Here is a 14,281-nt window from a genome sequence, read left to right as displayed (position 1 = left end):
TTTGTGCAGCAGCAGTATGTCTTAAATACTCATGGCACCGTATCGCCATATGCATTGGCAGTAGCAAGTTCCTGTACTTGCTTGCAGCAGCAGCAATAATCTACAAATACAGCAATGACCAACAGCAGCAGCAATTCCGCCAAGACCAAATACATTAACATTGTCATATCCATCACCATGCTAAAATGTTCCGAGAGTTGTCATGATTGAAATGTATTTTATAAACCGTTTAAAGTCTGTATGTTAGTAGTACTAACATATTCTGTTTTTATTTATTTATTTTTAATAGGGTATCTTGAGTAACCAGGGTTTCTTGGAGGGTTCTCAGAAAAATGCTCGGTTTGGGACGGCCATCACTGTCGTCCCCGATCTAAACCTGGACGGCTTCAGTGACGTGGTGGTTGGTGCTCCGCTGGAAGGCAATGGCCAAGGTGCCGTTTACATCTACAGTGGAGACAGAAAAACCATCAGAACGCAGAGCTCACAGGTAGAATGCACTAATAATATTTTATATATATATATATATATATATATATATAGTTTTTTTACATTTTGGCCCTTAGTGAAACGTCTGGGCAACTAGTTTACAGCATTATACCGCCCACTTAAGACTTTCAAAGTCACTTTAATTGCTGTTCTTTCTTTGCACATCTGTGTCGTCGCTGATATCATTTACAGTTAAACAAATGTCGCACTGCAAGGTTATAAACAGTAGATTTTAGACATGTAGCAGACAGGTCTAAGTATCTAGATTAGATAGTAAATATGTCTGAAACGTAAATATCTGTAGCGTAATAGTAATATATAAATATCTAACCTGCTAAATCTTCTAAAATCACACAGCGATCGTGGATAGCGATCACACAGGATAAAATCGTGTCGTGTAGAAACAGCATAACTAGTTAGCTACCTTTCGAGTCGGTCTTGACGGATTTGAACTTGTGGTTCAGTCAGATTCATTCAAAACCAGCTTCGTTTCGTTCCGGTATAGCCTATTTATTTTAAACTCGGTTAAAATGCATTAGCACATTTAAAAAGTGTGTTATTGTTGAGTTCCTACAAAAGTTTCACGTACTTCTGATATGGGGACTTGTAGACTAGTCTCGGGGTTCAGGTTGGAATGTCAAAACATAGGGGTGAAAAATATTATATATTAAAATGGGATTACTGGTATGCTCATGACCTGTGTTCTGTTTTCTAGGTTTACCTGTGGCCCAGTCACGTGGGGATGTAGTAGACTATGGAGCAAGTCAGGGTCTGAAGGTTGAGCTTGCTCTGTCAGATGATTGGCATGAGCAATTGCATGTTGTTTTATGTAGCCAGCAATTTAAAAACCAAATTATAAAAGAAAATGGACATGAGGCAAGTATTCGTCAAATTTCAAGCATTCATCATTTTTGTTAATAGCTAATACACATTAATAGTCTTCTTAATGCATTAATGACTCTAGTCTGCTATTGAATTGGTTTCTGCATTAACGCCTCTTGGTTGTTTTTCTTAGATTTACAAAGTAAAAGAAAAGTATGCAAGAAAACGTCTTGCCCTGCTTATCAACAACATCGATTTTGACGATAAGGCTATGACAAGAAGAGGGGCAGACAAAGATGAACAAAACATGGAATGGCTGTTAAAGGAGCTGGATTATCAAGTTGTCAAGTACAGAAATCTCTCTGCAAAGGTGCGTAACTCTGGTCTTATGAAATTAGTGGAGAAAAGTATTCAGATGATGCATACAGCTTTTAATTTTAAACCTTGTCTTGATTGCTTTAATTGAGTTTATTTGATTGGCAGGACATGGAGAAAGCAGTCATGGATTTTGCTCGACGTGAAGAACATGCACATTCAGACAGCACCTTTGTGGTTATAATGTCCCACGGCAAAAGGGACGCCATATTGGGTGTCCATTATACAGCATCCAATCCCTCTGATACCTTCCCGGTTGATAATGTCTACCGCTGTCTGAACACTGAGAAATGTCCAGGTCTGCGAGATAAACCAAAGGTTATTCTCATCCAAGCCTGCAGGGGAGGTACGAATAAAATACAATTGTTAGTTCTCAGGACATAATAACTACACCTCATCTGTGATTGTATAAAGTCCCGCTGAACAAGGCTTACACATTCTTATCCAAATATCTACTCAGGGGAAAGTGGACGCTTGTGGGCCAGTGACGGCGAGCCTGATGAGCCAGTGGAAATAGAGGGCGATGACTTTGTGCACAAAGAGAAAGACTTCATTTCTCTGATGTCCTGCACCCCGGGTAAAAAATCCTATATTTGTCTGTGCATTCAGGCTAGATTAGAATTAGAAGATGAATAAAAACATTTTTAAATGGAGGGTATCATGACCAACCAAAAAAAAACAATCTTGCACAGTCCACTTATTTGTAAATAAGTTTCACCAAAACATATTTTCCAAAGCAGCTTATTCAATGTCAGTTTCATTATTGTTTAAAAGACTAAAAGCACCTAATTCCACTATTGAAATTTCTCTGCAGACACCAAATCTTACAGGCATGTTGAGAATGGAACATTTTATGTCCAAAACGTAGTGGATGTGTTAATGAAACATGCACATAAGGATCACATTGAGGAATTGTTCAGAAAGGTAAATCAGACGCTGCTGCAAGAAGCAACCTGTGTGACTTATGTTTCTTTCAAAAGTATTTCTCATAACCTTCAGGACGTTGGTTTCTTGTCACGGATGTTTATGATGTTCTCTTTAGGTTATTCAACGCTTTGAAAGCACAGAAATGATGGGGAGCTACAAGCAAATGGCATGTAAAGACAGAGCGTCGCTGCCAAAGTTGTTCTACCTGTTCCCCGGACTCTGATATTCAAGCTGTACATGTTTTTGACTCCTCATCTGGGAATTTTATAAATCCTTATGTGCCTTTAATCTCCAATGTAGCCTAAACAGTTTGAAAAACGTTCTTTGAAAAAAAAAAAAGAAAGAAAGTAAATGTAATTTTTAGGAATTGTTTCCAAATTAATTGATGGCTTAGATGTATTTCCTCTGCCGAGAAAATACTCTGTTCTGATACATAAAATTCCTGTCTTGTCCTGTCTTGTTTTTTTTGTCGTGTGTTATACAAAACCACAGACCTTAAAACGCCACTGGCATAAATTACAACACACCCTCTAAAAATGTGAATATTAAGTATTGAGTGACAAAAGGGATAGTTGCTAATGTTCTTCCTTTTTTTAACAGCTACAGCTAAAATGAAGTATTTGCATTGGATAATAATAGTAATGAGAGCAGGTGCACTTTCGAAGGAAAACATTTTTATTAGATGGGCCTATTACAGTACCTTGAAAACCTACAACCAGTTTTCTTACGATGCACCGTCTTACAAAAAAAATGCTGTCTGTGAAGTGTTTGACTGACTCGGTATTGAGGAAGTAAAACTGACTGATTTTTTTCCAACTAACAATGTGTGAAACCAGCAATGATTTCAGGAGATCACGTGAGCTCCACAGCACCTTGTACAAGAGGAATCTATAAGGATGTCTGTGCATGTCATTTTCATTGTTTCATTTAATCATATTTCTGGGTTCATTTATTTTTTTAGGATCATAAGAACTGCGGGAAAGGAGATGCAGCTGCCTCCTGTATTCCTGCAAAGTATATTACTTTCTCTAAGGTATAGCCTACAATCAGGGCCGGATTAATGTAAGGGCTATGCGGGGCTGAAGCCCCAGGGCCCGCGGATTGAGGTGGCCCGACGTGATTGGCTGTGGAGTAAAGGAAAATTAGACCTAGAATTGATTGGCCATCACGAGCACCCGAGCTTTTCCCGGTGTGCCGATTGCAGAAATCCCACCACGCCCCCACATAGTGTCTGCACTATTTCAGTCCAAAAGAAATGAGCAATAACAAAATGACTTTGTACTGGTTTACACTAGAGTTGAACAGAAAAACATCGCAGTGCAGAGAGGACACAGACAGACAACGAGCTGACAGACGACAGAGCAGGTCACTTTTGATAATAGGAAACAAAGTCTCAGCATTCAAATTCTGTTAGCTTTATTAAAAATTTCAAATGACAAATACAGTTTTGGCGCTCTTTATTGGCGTGACGGTTCACATGCGCGCTGCCGCTATGCCAGTTCAAGCGAGGCAGGAGTGCTTTATATAATTAGCATGAAATAAACATTGAATGCACATCAGATTCATGTTTATGCTCAAAAGTTGTTGCTGCTTCTGGAAACCTGTTTGCTTTGACTTCATATATCTGGTGTTAATGTATTTATTATTTTAATGTGTTGTAGCCTGGAATATTTAGTGTGCATAAACATTGTATCTCTGTGTGTTGGAGATTTGATAAAAAAAAAAAAGGTACGTAGAAAACGTTGTGGCAGATAGGCTACTATGAAGGGGGCCCTTGGGTTTGCTATAGCCCCACGGCCCTATGTGTTCTTAATCCGGGCCTGCCTACAATTACAAGTTGAGTCAGGATGCCGGAGTGCTATAGTTGATGACATCCTTCAAATTAACAGGGAATGCAGCTTCTATACTGAGAATTTCTATACTAGTGAAATCACATAATTAAATAGAGCATAGTATACATTACCAAAAAAATAGAGCATGCAAGTAGTGCGTGTACTGGATTAGAAAACTGTAGATAAAACATACATCCAAAACAAAATAACGTGGAGATTTACTGTAAGGGCAACATGAACTTAATCTTGTTTTTCAGCAGCTCCACATGTTCCTTCACCAGCCCCAGGCCCAAGCGCTTCATCTACCGGTGAGTAAGTGTAACTGTTTTTTAACGGCATTGACTGTATTTGGAAAAAAAGTTTCAAATCACTTCACTGTTTGGTAGACGAAATGAGAGCGTTCATTTAAAACCCAATAAAAAGATCACAATACATTAGCACTGATTAATATCCTCACAATCAAACCACATGCTTGTTCCAATCTCTTTCATAGAGCACTTCATCGATAGGAATCGGGTGATGCTGATAAAACGAGTGCATAACGTAGACGGCATCCTAGATGAACTTCTTCAGATAAGAGTGATCACAGATGAGGATTACAGTAACATCCGTGCTGAGAAAACCTCAACAATCAAGATGAGAGAATTATTAATGGGCCCGATTAAATCTGCTGGCACTAGAGGGAAAGATGGCTTATACGAAGCTCTCAAGGTCATTGAGCCTCGCTTGACAGAAGAACTGGGTTCATCAAGGATGTAGATGAGTTTGTTTCTTCATTAAAACAGATTTGGAGAAATGTAGCATTACATCACTTGCTCACCAATGGATCCTCTGCAGTGAATGGGTGCCGTTGGAATGAGAGTCCAAACAGCTGATAAAAACATCACAATAATCCACAAGTAATCAACATGCCTTGATGATTGTAATAAATCCATCATTGGGAAATTTTTATCTTTAAACCGGTGCTGCTGGCTAAAATACAAGTCTTCCATCCATAATATTTCTTCCTCCCGTAAAAAAGCTGTCTCATCTGAATCAGGAGAAAAATATGCAAAGATTACGCACTGTTTACAAGTGAAAAACAGTCCAAAACAGTTGCTGGATTTTGATCTGAGAGGGCAACAACAGGGAATGGACTTTTTCACAGTAGGAAGCGTTATTGTGGATTATGGACTCGTATTTTGGCCGGAAGCGACAGTTTAAAGTCTTAATGATGGACTTGTTTCTTACTAACTTGCAGATTTCACTTCACAAGATGTTAACTGATGGACTGGAGTCGTGTGGATTACTTGTGGATTATTATGATGTTTTTATCAGCTGTTTAGGCTCTCATTCTGACGGCACCCATTCACTGCAGAGGATCCATTGGTGAGCAAGTGATGTAATGCAAAATTTCTCCAAATCTGTTCAGATGAAGAAACAAATTTATCTACATCTTTGATGGCCTGGGGGTAGGTTTTCAGCTAATTTTCATTTTTCAACTATTCCTATAATATGTATCAAATATATTAGCAATAATTTAGTAATCCTAGTCTCTATTCACTGAAAATATTAAGCCTACTAACCAAAACTAGTTATTCCAAATAAATGCCATCACAAGGGTCTTTCAACTCGACGAGCCTGTAAAAACACAAGATGAAAACAGGACATTTTGAATCAAAAAGGTGTAAAGTAACATTTAGTGTGTTGTGTGAATCAAACAACACAAAAGTGAGCCTTACTTGCTTTGAGAGCGTGCAGCTTTTCTGGCCTCTCGAGCTTCGTTCTCAGCGTAGATCTTCCTATAGCAGTAAATCAGCACTCCAATCATCCACAGCTGCAGAACTGCGATCAACACATACATCATGATCTCAGAAATCACAGCCGTCAGCTCAGGGTTTGCTTGGGGAGTAACAAATTCAGATATTCAGATTACATGATGAAATGCAAATGTATCACTTGTAAAAGGGTCTTAAAATGGATCTCACCATTTTCCACAACTGTGAGTTCCACCTCTTTACTTATTACCACGTGTTCCTCATTCAGAGGAAGGTACAGCGTACGGTGGAAGGTACAGAGGTAAGTCCCAGTGTCATTATATGTGACATTGTGAATAAAGACGGAACCAATTTGCACATCCTTTGTACCCATAGTTCCTTTCCACTCTAATCTTCCCTCAAAATTTTCATGAAGAATGATGAGGTTATTGTATTCATACTGAAACATCTGAGAGGGATAGATATATTACTAGAATAAAACCAGTCTTTAAAAGCCTTTTCAACAATTACAAGCGTGAAAAGTCATATATGCATCAAGCTGACCAAACAACCTGACAACATGCTTTCTGATCCAAAGAATCACTCTACTAACATGGATAAACTCCTCAGATCCAGCTGCTTTGTAGTGCCAATCAACAATAGCAGAACCAGGCACTTCTTCTCTTCTTTTGCAAGAAATGCAACCCAACAGAAAGCCTTTGCCAGCCACAGCTTCTGTCATGGAGTCTACTTCAGCACATCCAGTTTGGCCCTGTGGCACTACAATTAGACATATTGAGACAAATAGATGTACAGAATGTTTAACAAGCAAGAAAAAGAGATGCAAGATTATTATAATTCAGTTGCATTAAGCAATGAACTGGTATGGCAGTGGTCCCATTTTGGTCACACTGGGACAAATTCTCACTATTAACTATCAACTATGTCTTTTGCCTCAATACATGTATAAATTGCTGCATATTAATAGTTAGTAATAGTTCACTTAACTAGAGATGCAGCTTATAAAATGACAAATAAGAATCATCTGATGACTGTACGTTAATGTTACACTCGATAATTTTACTCTAAATATATCATGTCCTCTAAATCGTTTTATCTTCTTAAATAATTTCACAGTAGCGTGTTATGACTTACCTTGAATATAAAAGATGCAGAGAGCCAAAAGTGAAATCATTCCCAGTGCCATTTTCACAGTTCACACAGTTGTATGAACCGATGGATTATAAATCGCTTCCTCGAAATAGCGTGCCCCACGTTTCTCTTATTATCACAGTTTCATAAACATTACTGGGCCATAACAGTCTCAGTTCTTCTTATTTTAAATCCAAAACACATCGCATTTGCGCTCTTCAATTGATTTTCCTAAAAACATACATTTAAACACAATCCTCCAGCGTTTAATTGATTTAAAGGAATGCGTTAAAAGTTTTAAAATAATACCACGTAGCTAAAACAGACCGTTTCTTGCAGCAGACCTTGAAGTTTAGGAGAGCTAAGGATAGACTGTCTGAATCATTGTGCTTGCAACTCACGCAATTTGAGAAGTCAGATTCAGAGGAGCGGCATCCAGTTGCTAAAAGATCACCTAATAATCACGTGGCATGCCGTTTTAACATTTATTCCCTTAACTATTGCCTATTTTATGCTTTTTAGTACTTGTACTATAAATAATCCAATAGTATCTATTAATTTCCTTCTATTCCAGTCAACTCCTTGCTAATCACTATCCCAACACTGACAGTAACTGTTTATTTATTATTAATGAATTGCTTTTGTCCCCAATGAATTCTATGGAGATCTGTGTTCAGGTATCAAAAATTCACTTTTGATTAGAATGTATTCCAATTAATACTGGGACCTATTTCAAGTTTACCACATTTAGTAGATACCTGTTAATGAGACGCAACTATATAGGCCTATCTTACTTTTTTTACTTAATGACTACTCAGAATGACTACTTTATAGTCTGGTCAAGTTAAGAACTGTTTCTAACTATTGGATTGGTAAGCCCTAGAAAATAAGTACTGAATATCTTGTAGTATCTACTGAATAGTTACTGGTAAAAAAGATACATCATTTAGTAATGATTTAAAAAATAAGTAACAGTAACAGTTACTAGTTCATCTTAAGGAATTCATGTTGAAATGGCTTGCCATATCAAATGAGCACAGGCCTGCTTTCCTAATGTCAAAATTCTCAGAAATCATCTTTATATTTTTAGTTAGATTTAAGGAATGAACATGATGCATTAAAAGTAAACTAGTTGTAGTGATGAGTTAATTTCAGGGGCCATACGCCAATAGTCAAGGACATTACTGAGATCCAGACCTGATCCTTCATGGTTGTGGTTAGTGCTCCTGAAAATGAATAAACAAGTTAGCTAAATGTAGTGCTATGGAAACGGGATTGTTTTTACTCAATTATAATAACATTTGCATTTTCCTTCTTCCTTAGACAGCTGCAGATGCCACAGTGTTCTAACATACTTACAACAGCTTTTGTTTGAAATGATAAGGAAAGGAGCTCTGCTCACATTTATTGAGAATAAGTGTCAGTATTCAGTAAAAATGTGAATAGTTTTTATAATTTTGCAATATGCAGTGCTATCACAGGGAACACAAAAGAGAGTTGACATTCAAAATAGTTCTGCTTGAATTTCCACAGAATTTTACTGACAAATGAGCTTAGAGTAAATTAATGGCAGGTGCCTTTCGAAGATGCTAAAGTCTGTTCTATAGAGGATATACCTGTACAAATTTACAAGCTGCAGTATTTGATCATGTTGATAATGATTTTGTTTGTACAGTATACACCAAATACATATTGTGCATATTTTGCTAACAATGTGTGACATCACTGAAGATAAAGTCTTATTGATTGTAATCTTCAGAAAAAAAGTAAAAACGTCTAAACCAAAGTATGACTTTGCAATTGTAGAAGTTTTAAAATGTGCACTGCTTTAAAGTTTAGTTGCTAAATTGTGTTTATGTGGTGAAACAGCTATATTTTGCTATGGTTTATCACACAGCTTCTCTGTTTTCTTTTCAAGGCACTGACTTCAATGTCAGTTTACTTAGTCTTGAGCACAAGGGCGTTTCATTGGACAGCAAGGTTAGCAAAATTTTCCCTAATGGAAAATTATAATTCTACTATCTTAACTAATTACTAATAGATTTTAAAAACAACAACAACAACAACAACATTTTGTTCTCACATTAAATGCTTAATAAATAAGCAAAATCACATTAACTTTTTTTGTGTGTTACGTGTGTTGAGGTCATGTCAGATTGCGTCAGGGGTTTACTGAGTAGGCCTAGCTGATAAACCTCTGGAGTGAAGGTTATTGTTTTGATCCCCCAAACGTCAGACCACCCTCCCCAAACACAAGCAGGCCGTACGCAAAGTACGCAAACTAATTTCCTTAACGACGAGCTGGTGAACTTTTATATTTAGCACCGCTCGAGTTTCCAGATGCCCATTCAGTGCCAGCAGACGTACAGCAACACAACCCTGTGGAATCTCTCCGCTACACCAACACAACTCATAAAATCAGACGAGTCACTGGCACTAGAGAGAGAACACGTGCTGAAACCCTGTCAGAATCGAATTAAGTGGTGAGTCAAGGTTACTTCATATGTTTTAATAAACGAAACGTTCTCGCGGAACCTGATTGACAGGAAAAGCTGTAGAGACCGGAATATCTTAGTCTGTTTACATAGCGTAGTCTATACATTAAATAATCTATAGCCTAATCTTTCCGCATGATAACATACATAACGGTTAATATTTAACTTACAGCTCGGTGGTTTGCTGTAAATCTTCAAGTTCAAGAACACAGCTCAGGAGATTGTTTTGTTTTTATACAATTTAGAATAAAATATAATCATAAGGTAAGACTGTGAGATGACCCTGTTGAAAAAACCAGCATATGCTGGTTAAGTATGTTTTGACGCTGGGATGCTGGTTTAAGCTGGTCCTTTGCTGGTTTAAGCTGTTCCTTTGCTGGTTTATGCTGGTCCTTTGCTGGTTTATGCTGGTCCTTTTGCTGGTCATGTGCTGGCAAAGGACCAGCTTAAACCAGCAAAGGACCAGCTTAAACCAGCCTCCCAGCGTCAAAACATACCTAACCAGCATATGCTGGTTTTTTCAACAGGGGAATGGTCAACAAGTCGCCTCAGTAGGCCTAATAGTCATAATAAAGTGTCTGTGTTTTTCTTTAGCCCTCTGAAAGCAAGGTGACCCTATTCTTGGCGAGAAACTGGCTGAAACGGGCAAGAAAATATCTATTCCAAACGCATCTCTCATTGCTTGATAGATTAATGATTATTAAAAGCGTTGAAACAAGCATTCAAGGTAAGCAGCTTTATCCAATACCTACGCACACTTCACTCTTGTAGGATTTCTATTAACCAATCTAAATGTTTCAAACTGTCATTGTTGGACTCCCATATTATTAAAGTATTCCTTCTCTATTTTGAGTTTAGGTTAAACACGCTACACTTAATGTCCTGGAGAGGGCGCAGTAATCAAATAAATCAGACTGGGAAAATTTAGTGATGTAGGAATCAATTTGAGGATTATATGAACTATAGGATAGGAATGTTTAATATGTATCTACAGTGTATAATAATTTAAGCCTATACATATCTATTGGATTTTTGATGACTTGTCACTTGTCATGGTTTATGATTGCTTGGTAATACGAACTCATTAGATGTTCCATATATACTATTCATTTATTTCTGTAATTTTAAGCACTTTATTGGTGTTTAAGATTAATTATTTGTGTACAGGCCTGTTAGTACACAACGCCAAAACACCCGTTATTTGTTGTCTGCGCACGCTGAAGTGTCTTTTGATGGATTCTCGCTCGACTGTACCATAAAGTAAACCGGGCGGGGGTGTAAATAATTCAGTATAATTTCCATTAATTTATTTTTTCCGCTTTGAGCTGCGTTTTAATATCAACGATGTCCGTATTTGTTTTTCTCCTTATTTGTGTTCAGACTTTAATTACTTATTCATTAAAGTGTCACTGTACTTGTCTTGGAGTTTGAATATACCCTGTCAACGTTTTGCCCGTCGCATTGGAAACTGAGCTCTATCTTATCTCTTCGCGTAGCATTTAAACTTAGGAAAAGTTCGTATACTTATAATATAATAGCTAACTTACATAATTTAATGAGGAATATTTATACAGAACAAACTATGACTAGTGCTAGTCTTGTGATTAGGATTTCGGAACGGTGCAAAGGCGAAATCACGGATGGGAAAAAGTAAACAGAGGACCGTTTTCTCTCCCACCGGTATCCTTAGCATGCTAGCCAACTAGCTTCTAGTATTCGCCTCAACTGTCTGAATAGTAACTTACAGCTGACCGGTTCGTTAGCACTGCTAACGCCTGGCATGGTTTATTTACTGAAGTGTGATTTGACATTTACGCATTTTTCCGCGTATGTAGACTCGAAATAGTTAAACATTAATAAATAATTGGAAAACAGTGGCTAAATTGGAAAACTGGCGACGAAAGCTACTTTTTTGGTTAGCTTTCCGGCTAAATTTGGGGTGCTGATGTGTTCCTGCGAGAAAGTGGATTTTAACATTACTCCTCGTACTGTCGCCCGTCTGGTGTATGAGGCCGAACAGGAAAAAAACAATGGGGGTAATTCGTCCAATGGGAGGTAGGAATTATTATTATTATTGGTTTGTTTATTATTTTATTGTTTTTCTTTATTCTTATTATTAAATTAGACTTTTAAGTTCATAAAGTATCTGCCATTGATGTCCTTCATTCAACTGAAGTATGACTTGATCATAAAAACGTTTTTATTTGTCATACTGCTGGTTTTTACACTTTTTGTGTGTGTAAGTGAAAGTGTTAATAGCCCTAGTTTGATTTGTTCAAACAAAACCAAGACATGATTTAGCTTGTTCAAACAGGGAAGTAAATAAAGTGGCAGATCTTGTCCCTGCCTTTGATAAATGGCTGTCAGTCTTGTTCTGAAGCCTAGTGATGAAACAGTTCAGTAGGAGGTTTTCACAGGAATTTGTGTTAATTTGCCAATGATCAGGAAGTTCTGCACAATTTCTCAACAGTTTAAAAGGTCAGGATTGATGACTGCTGATTTGGCTATGTTTGTCTATCCCTTGGTGTGTGATAAGAGTGCGTTAGTACTATTTTGGGTCATGCTTTTTAATTTGTATTTTTGAAAGTGTTTTTTTGTTTTGCTTGATACTTATGTTAGTTTCATTGAGTTCAGGAAGGCATCTTAAAAAGTAAACAATAAAGAGGACACATTGTGTAGCTTGAGTATTGTGGTGGTTGATTTGTCTCAGCGTGGCTCACCAGCTTGTAGTAACACTGACAGGAAAAACTGCTTAGTTTTGGGGACCCTTGTCTTCTTTAACCACAGTAAACATTACACAATGTGCACAAATGTTCCAAGGTAAAACATGCAAAGCTGATAGTTGAGAAAAGAAAACAGGTTTTCTATTTACATGTGCATTTCCGTTGCTTTTCAAAATGTGTCTTGTTCCCTTTGGAGGAAGTTCAGCAACATGATACAAGCCAATAATACAATAATAGGTAAAGCAGCTGTTCAAAATTCACTGGGTATTTCATTATATTTTCTATTAGATTAAGCTGTTGATGTTTTACACTCAAGTTAAATCAAAGGCAGTAGCTTGAGGTTCAGTGGCTTTTTTTGTCCTGGATTGTAATAGTTTGTAATTGTTTTGGTTCACCTCTTTTTTGGATAGAGCCTGTAACCTTCATGTTAGCAGTTTAATTAACTACTTTTAGCTTGTATTCTCGTCACAATATCTAGAGGTGTTTCTCAAAGCTTTCAGGTGACAAATTATAAATAATCACAGAATGATGGCTGCATTATACTGTAATCATGCAACGGTTACTCCACCCATACATTAATAACAGCTTTAAGCACCACTTATGCAGGTGTATGCATAATAATAATAAATCCACTTATGCACTACTTATCCACTTATGTTATATGATTTTATGTTTGTGTTGCTCTGAATCTGCTTTGTCAATCATGATCTCATTTAGAGGAGTAATACCGTAAGAATATGGGAGGATATTATCCAACAAGACTTTTCATTTAGTAGCAAACTTTGTTCTCTCTTACATTGTTTCTTATAAATGTTTTTATAATTATGTGGATAGGCATTTTCTGGGTTTCTTCTGCGAGGCGTATTTGGAGTTTCAGCGCGAGAGTGCCCTCTGGCCTTTGGATGGAGATCTACTGCTGATCACAGAACCGTGCTTCACTATGATATGCATGACAATCGCAGCTTCTGTAGAATCGCGATCTCGATTCCATTTCGATTTATCATGCAGCCCTATGTGGAAATATATTTGGGGTGCAACCCTATGACCATTGAAAGTTTGGGGTAAGTAAGAATTTTTTTCAAGAAATGAGAAACGTAGCAAGAACATCGGTAAATAAATGATCCATGTGACATCAGGGGTTCAACCGTAATTTTACGAAGCTATGAGAATACTTTTTGTGTGCAAAAAAAAAAAAAAAACTTTATTCAACAATTCCTCTCCACCCTGGCACCATTTTGGAAAGAGTATTCACTTAACATAAACAGCGTATGCTGTTCTGTGTCAGCTGCATCACGCAGATACGTTGTTTTCGTTCAGATCAAAGCGCAAACAACGTAGAAAACGTATCCGCGTGGCACAGCTGACACAGAACAGCATACGCTGTTTATGTTCAGTGGATACTAGGGATGTGACGGTGAGGAAATTTTCCCACCGGTTAATCGACGTGTGACAACACCGGTAATACAGGTATCACCGCGGGGGCGTTCCCTCTTTTCCTCGCTTTCCTTCGCTTTTAAATAGCTTGTAAAAGCGGCGTGCGCATTTTACTTTCACTTTCAAATAGCGGCAATTCGGAGTAAAGGAATTGTTCGTTTTTAGTTCGTTTGAATTTTCCCTCTTTTCCTCGCTTTCCTTCGCTTTTAAATAGCTTAAAAGCGGCATTCGAATTAGCGGCAATTTGGCGTCAGTTGCTTGAATGCAACAACAAAATACAACGTCAAACTCACTTTAGC

The 14,281-nt window shown here is 37.5% G+C and overlaps 3 protein-coding genes across 5 annotated transcripts in view; 2 read left to right on the top strand and 1 right to left on the bottom strand.

Annotated features, from left to right (window-relative positions):
- LOC107666787 (caspase-13-like) overlaps positions 1–3,276 on the top strand; it is a 4,422-nt gene extending 1,146 nt beyond the window's left edge. The window contains exons 2-7 of the mRNA XM_016458224.1: positions 1,202–1,362; positions 1,502–1,678; positions 1,792–2,029; positions 2,144–2,260; positions 2,498–2,607; positions 2,726–3,276. Of these exons, the coding sequence (XP_016313710.1) occupies positions 1,202–1,362; positions 1,502–1,678; positions 1,792–2,029; positions 2,144–2,260; positions 2,498–2,607; positions 2,726–2,833 (911 nt within the window). The 3' untranslated portion in view covers positions 2,834–3,276. The remainder of the gene's footprint in view (positions 1–1,201; positions 1,363–1,501; positions 1,679–1,791; positions 2,030–2,143; positions 2,261–2,497; positions 2,608–2,725) is intronic.
- A 2,615-nt stretch (positions 3,277–5,891) lies between these two features.
- Positions 5,892–7,681, bottom strand: LOC107666781 (sodium channel subunit beta-1-like). Its single transcript, XM_016458218.1, has 5 exons — positions 7,334–7,681; positions 6,792–6,958; positions 6,410–6,647; positions 6,164–6,323; positions 5,892–6,062 (listed from the first exon to the last, which is right to left on the bottom strand). Exons 1-5 carry the CDS (start codon positions 7,383–7,385, stop codon positions 6,017–6,019), a joined length of 663 nt encoding a protein of 220 aa, XP_016313704.1. The 5' UTR covers positions 7,386–7,681; the 3' UTR covers positions 5,892–6,016.
- Positions 7,682–9,508: 1,827 nt separating this feature from the next.
- LOC107666837 (GRAM domain-containing protein 1A-like) overlaps positions 9,509–14,281 on the top strand; it is a 34,102-nt gene continuing 29,329 nt past the window's right edge. For 2 of the 3 annotated variants that reach the window (XM_016458324.1, XM_016458322.1), the window contains exons 1-2: positions 9,509–9,813; positions 10,420–10,552. Coding sequence is in view for 1 of the 3 variants with exons in the window: in XM_016458325.1 (XP_016313811.1) it covers positions 11,771–11,880 (110 nt within the window). In the remaining 2 variants the exon portion in view is untranslated. Of the gene's footprint in view, positions 9,814–10,419; positions 10,553–11,285; positions 11,881–14,281 lie in introns of those variants that run through there. The other variant, XM_016458325.1, reaches the window with a different exon arrangement.

This window comes from Sinocyclocheilus anshuiensis, unplaced genomic scaffold (genome assembly GCF_001515605.1).
Source record: "Sinocyclocheilus anshuiensis isolate Anshui unplaced genomic scaffold, SAMN03320099.WGS_v1.1 scaffold267, whole genome shotgun sequence".
NCBI classification, from domain to species: Eukaryota; Metazoa; Chordata; class Actinopteri; order Cypriniformes; family Cyprinidae; genus Sinocyclocheilus; species Sinocyclocheilus anshuiensis.
Note: the sequence above shows the minus strand (reverse complement) of the source record. Positions and strands in the feature narration are given on the sequence as shown.

Bases quoted from the DNA above. Each gene is read 5' to 3' on its own strand.
- LOC107666781 (XM_016458218.1), bottom strand. From the start codon at position 7,385: ATGGCACTGGGAATGATTTCACTTTTGGCTCTCTGCATCTTTTATATT. The intron at 6,648-6,791 runs GTTAGTAGAGTG...TATCCCTCTCAG, and splicing joins GATCTGAGGAGTTTATCCAT to ATGTTTCAGTATGAATACAA. The intron at 6,063-6,163 runs GTAAGGCTCACT...GTGTTTTTACAG, and splicing joins GCTGCACGCTCTCAAAGCAA to GCTCGTCGAGTTGAAAGACC.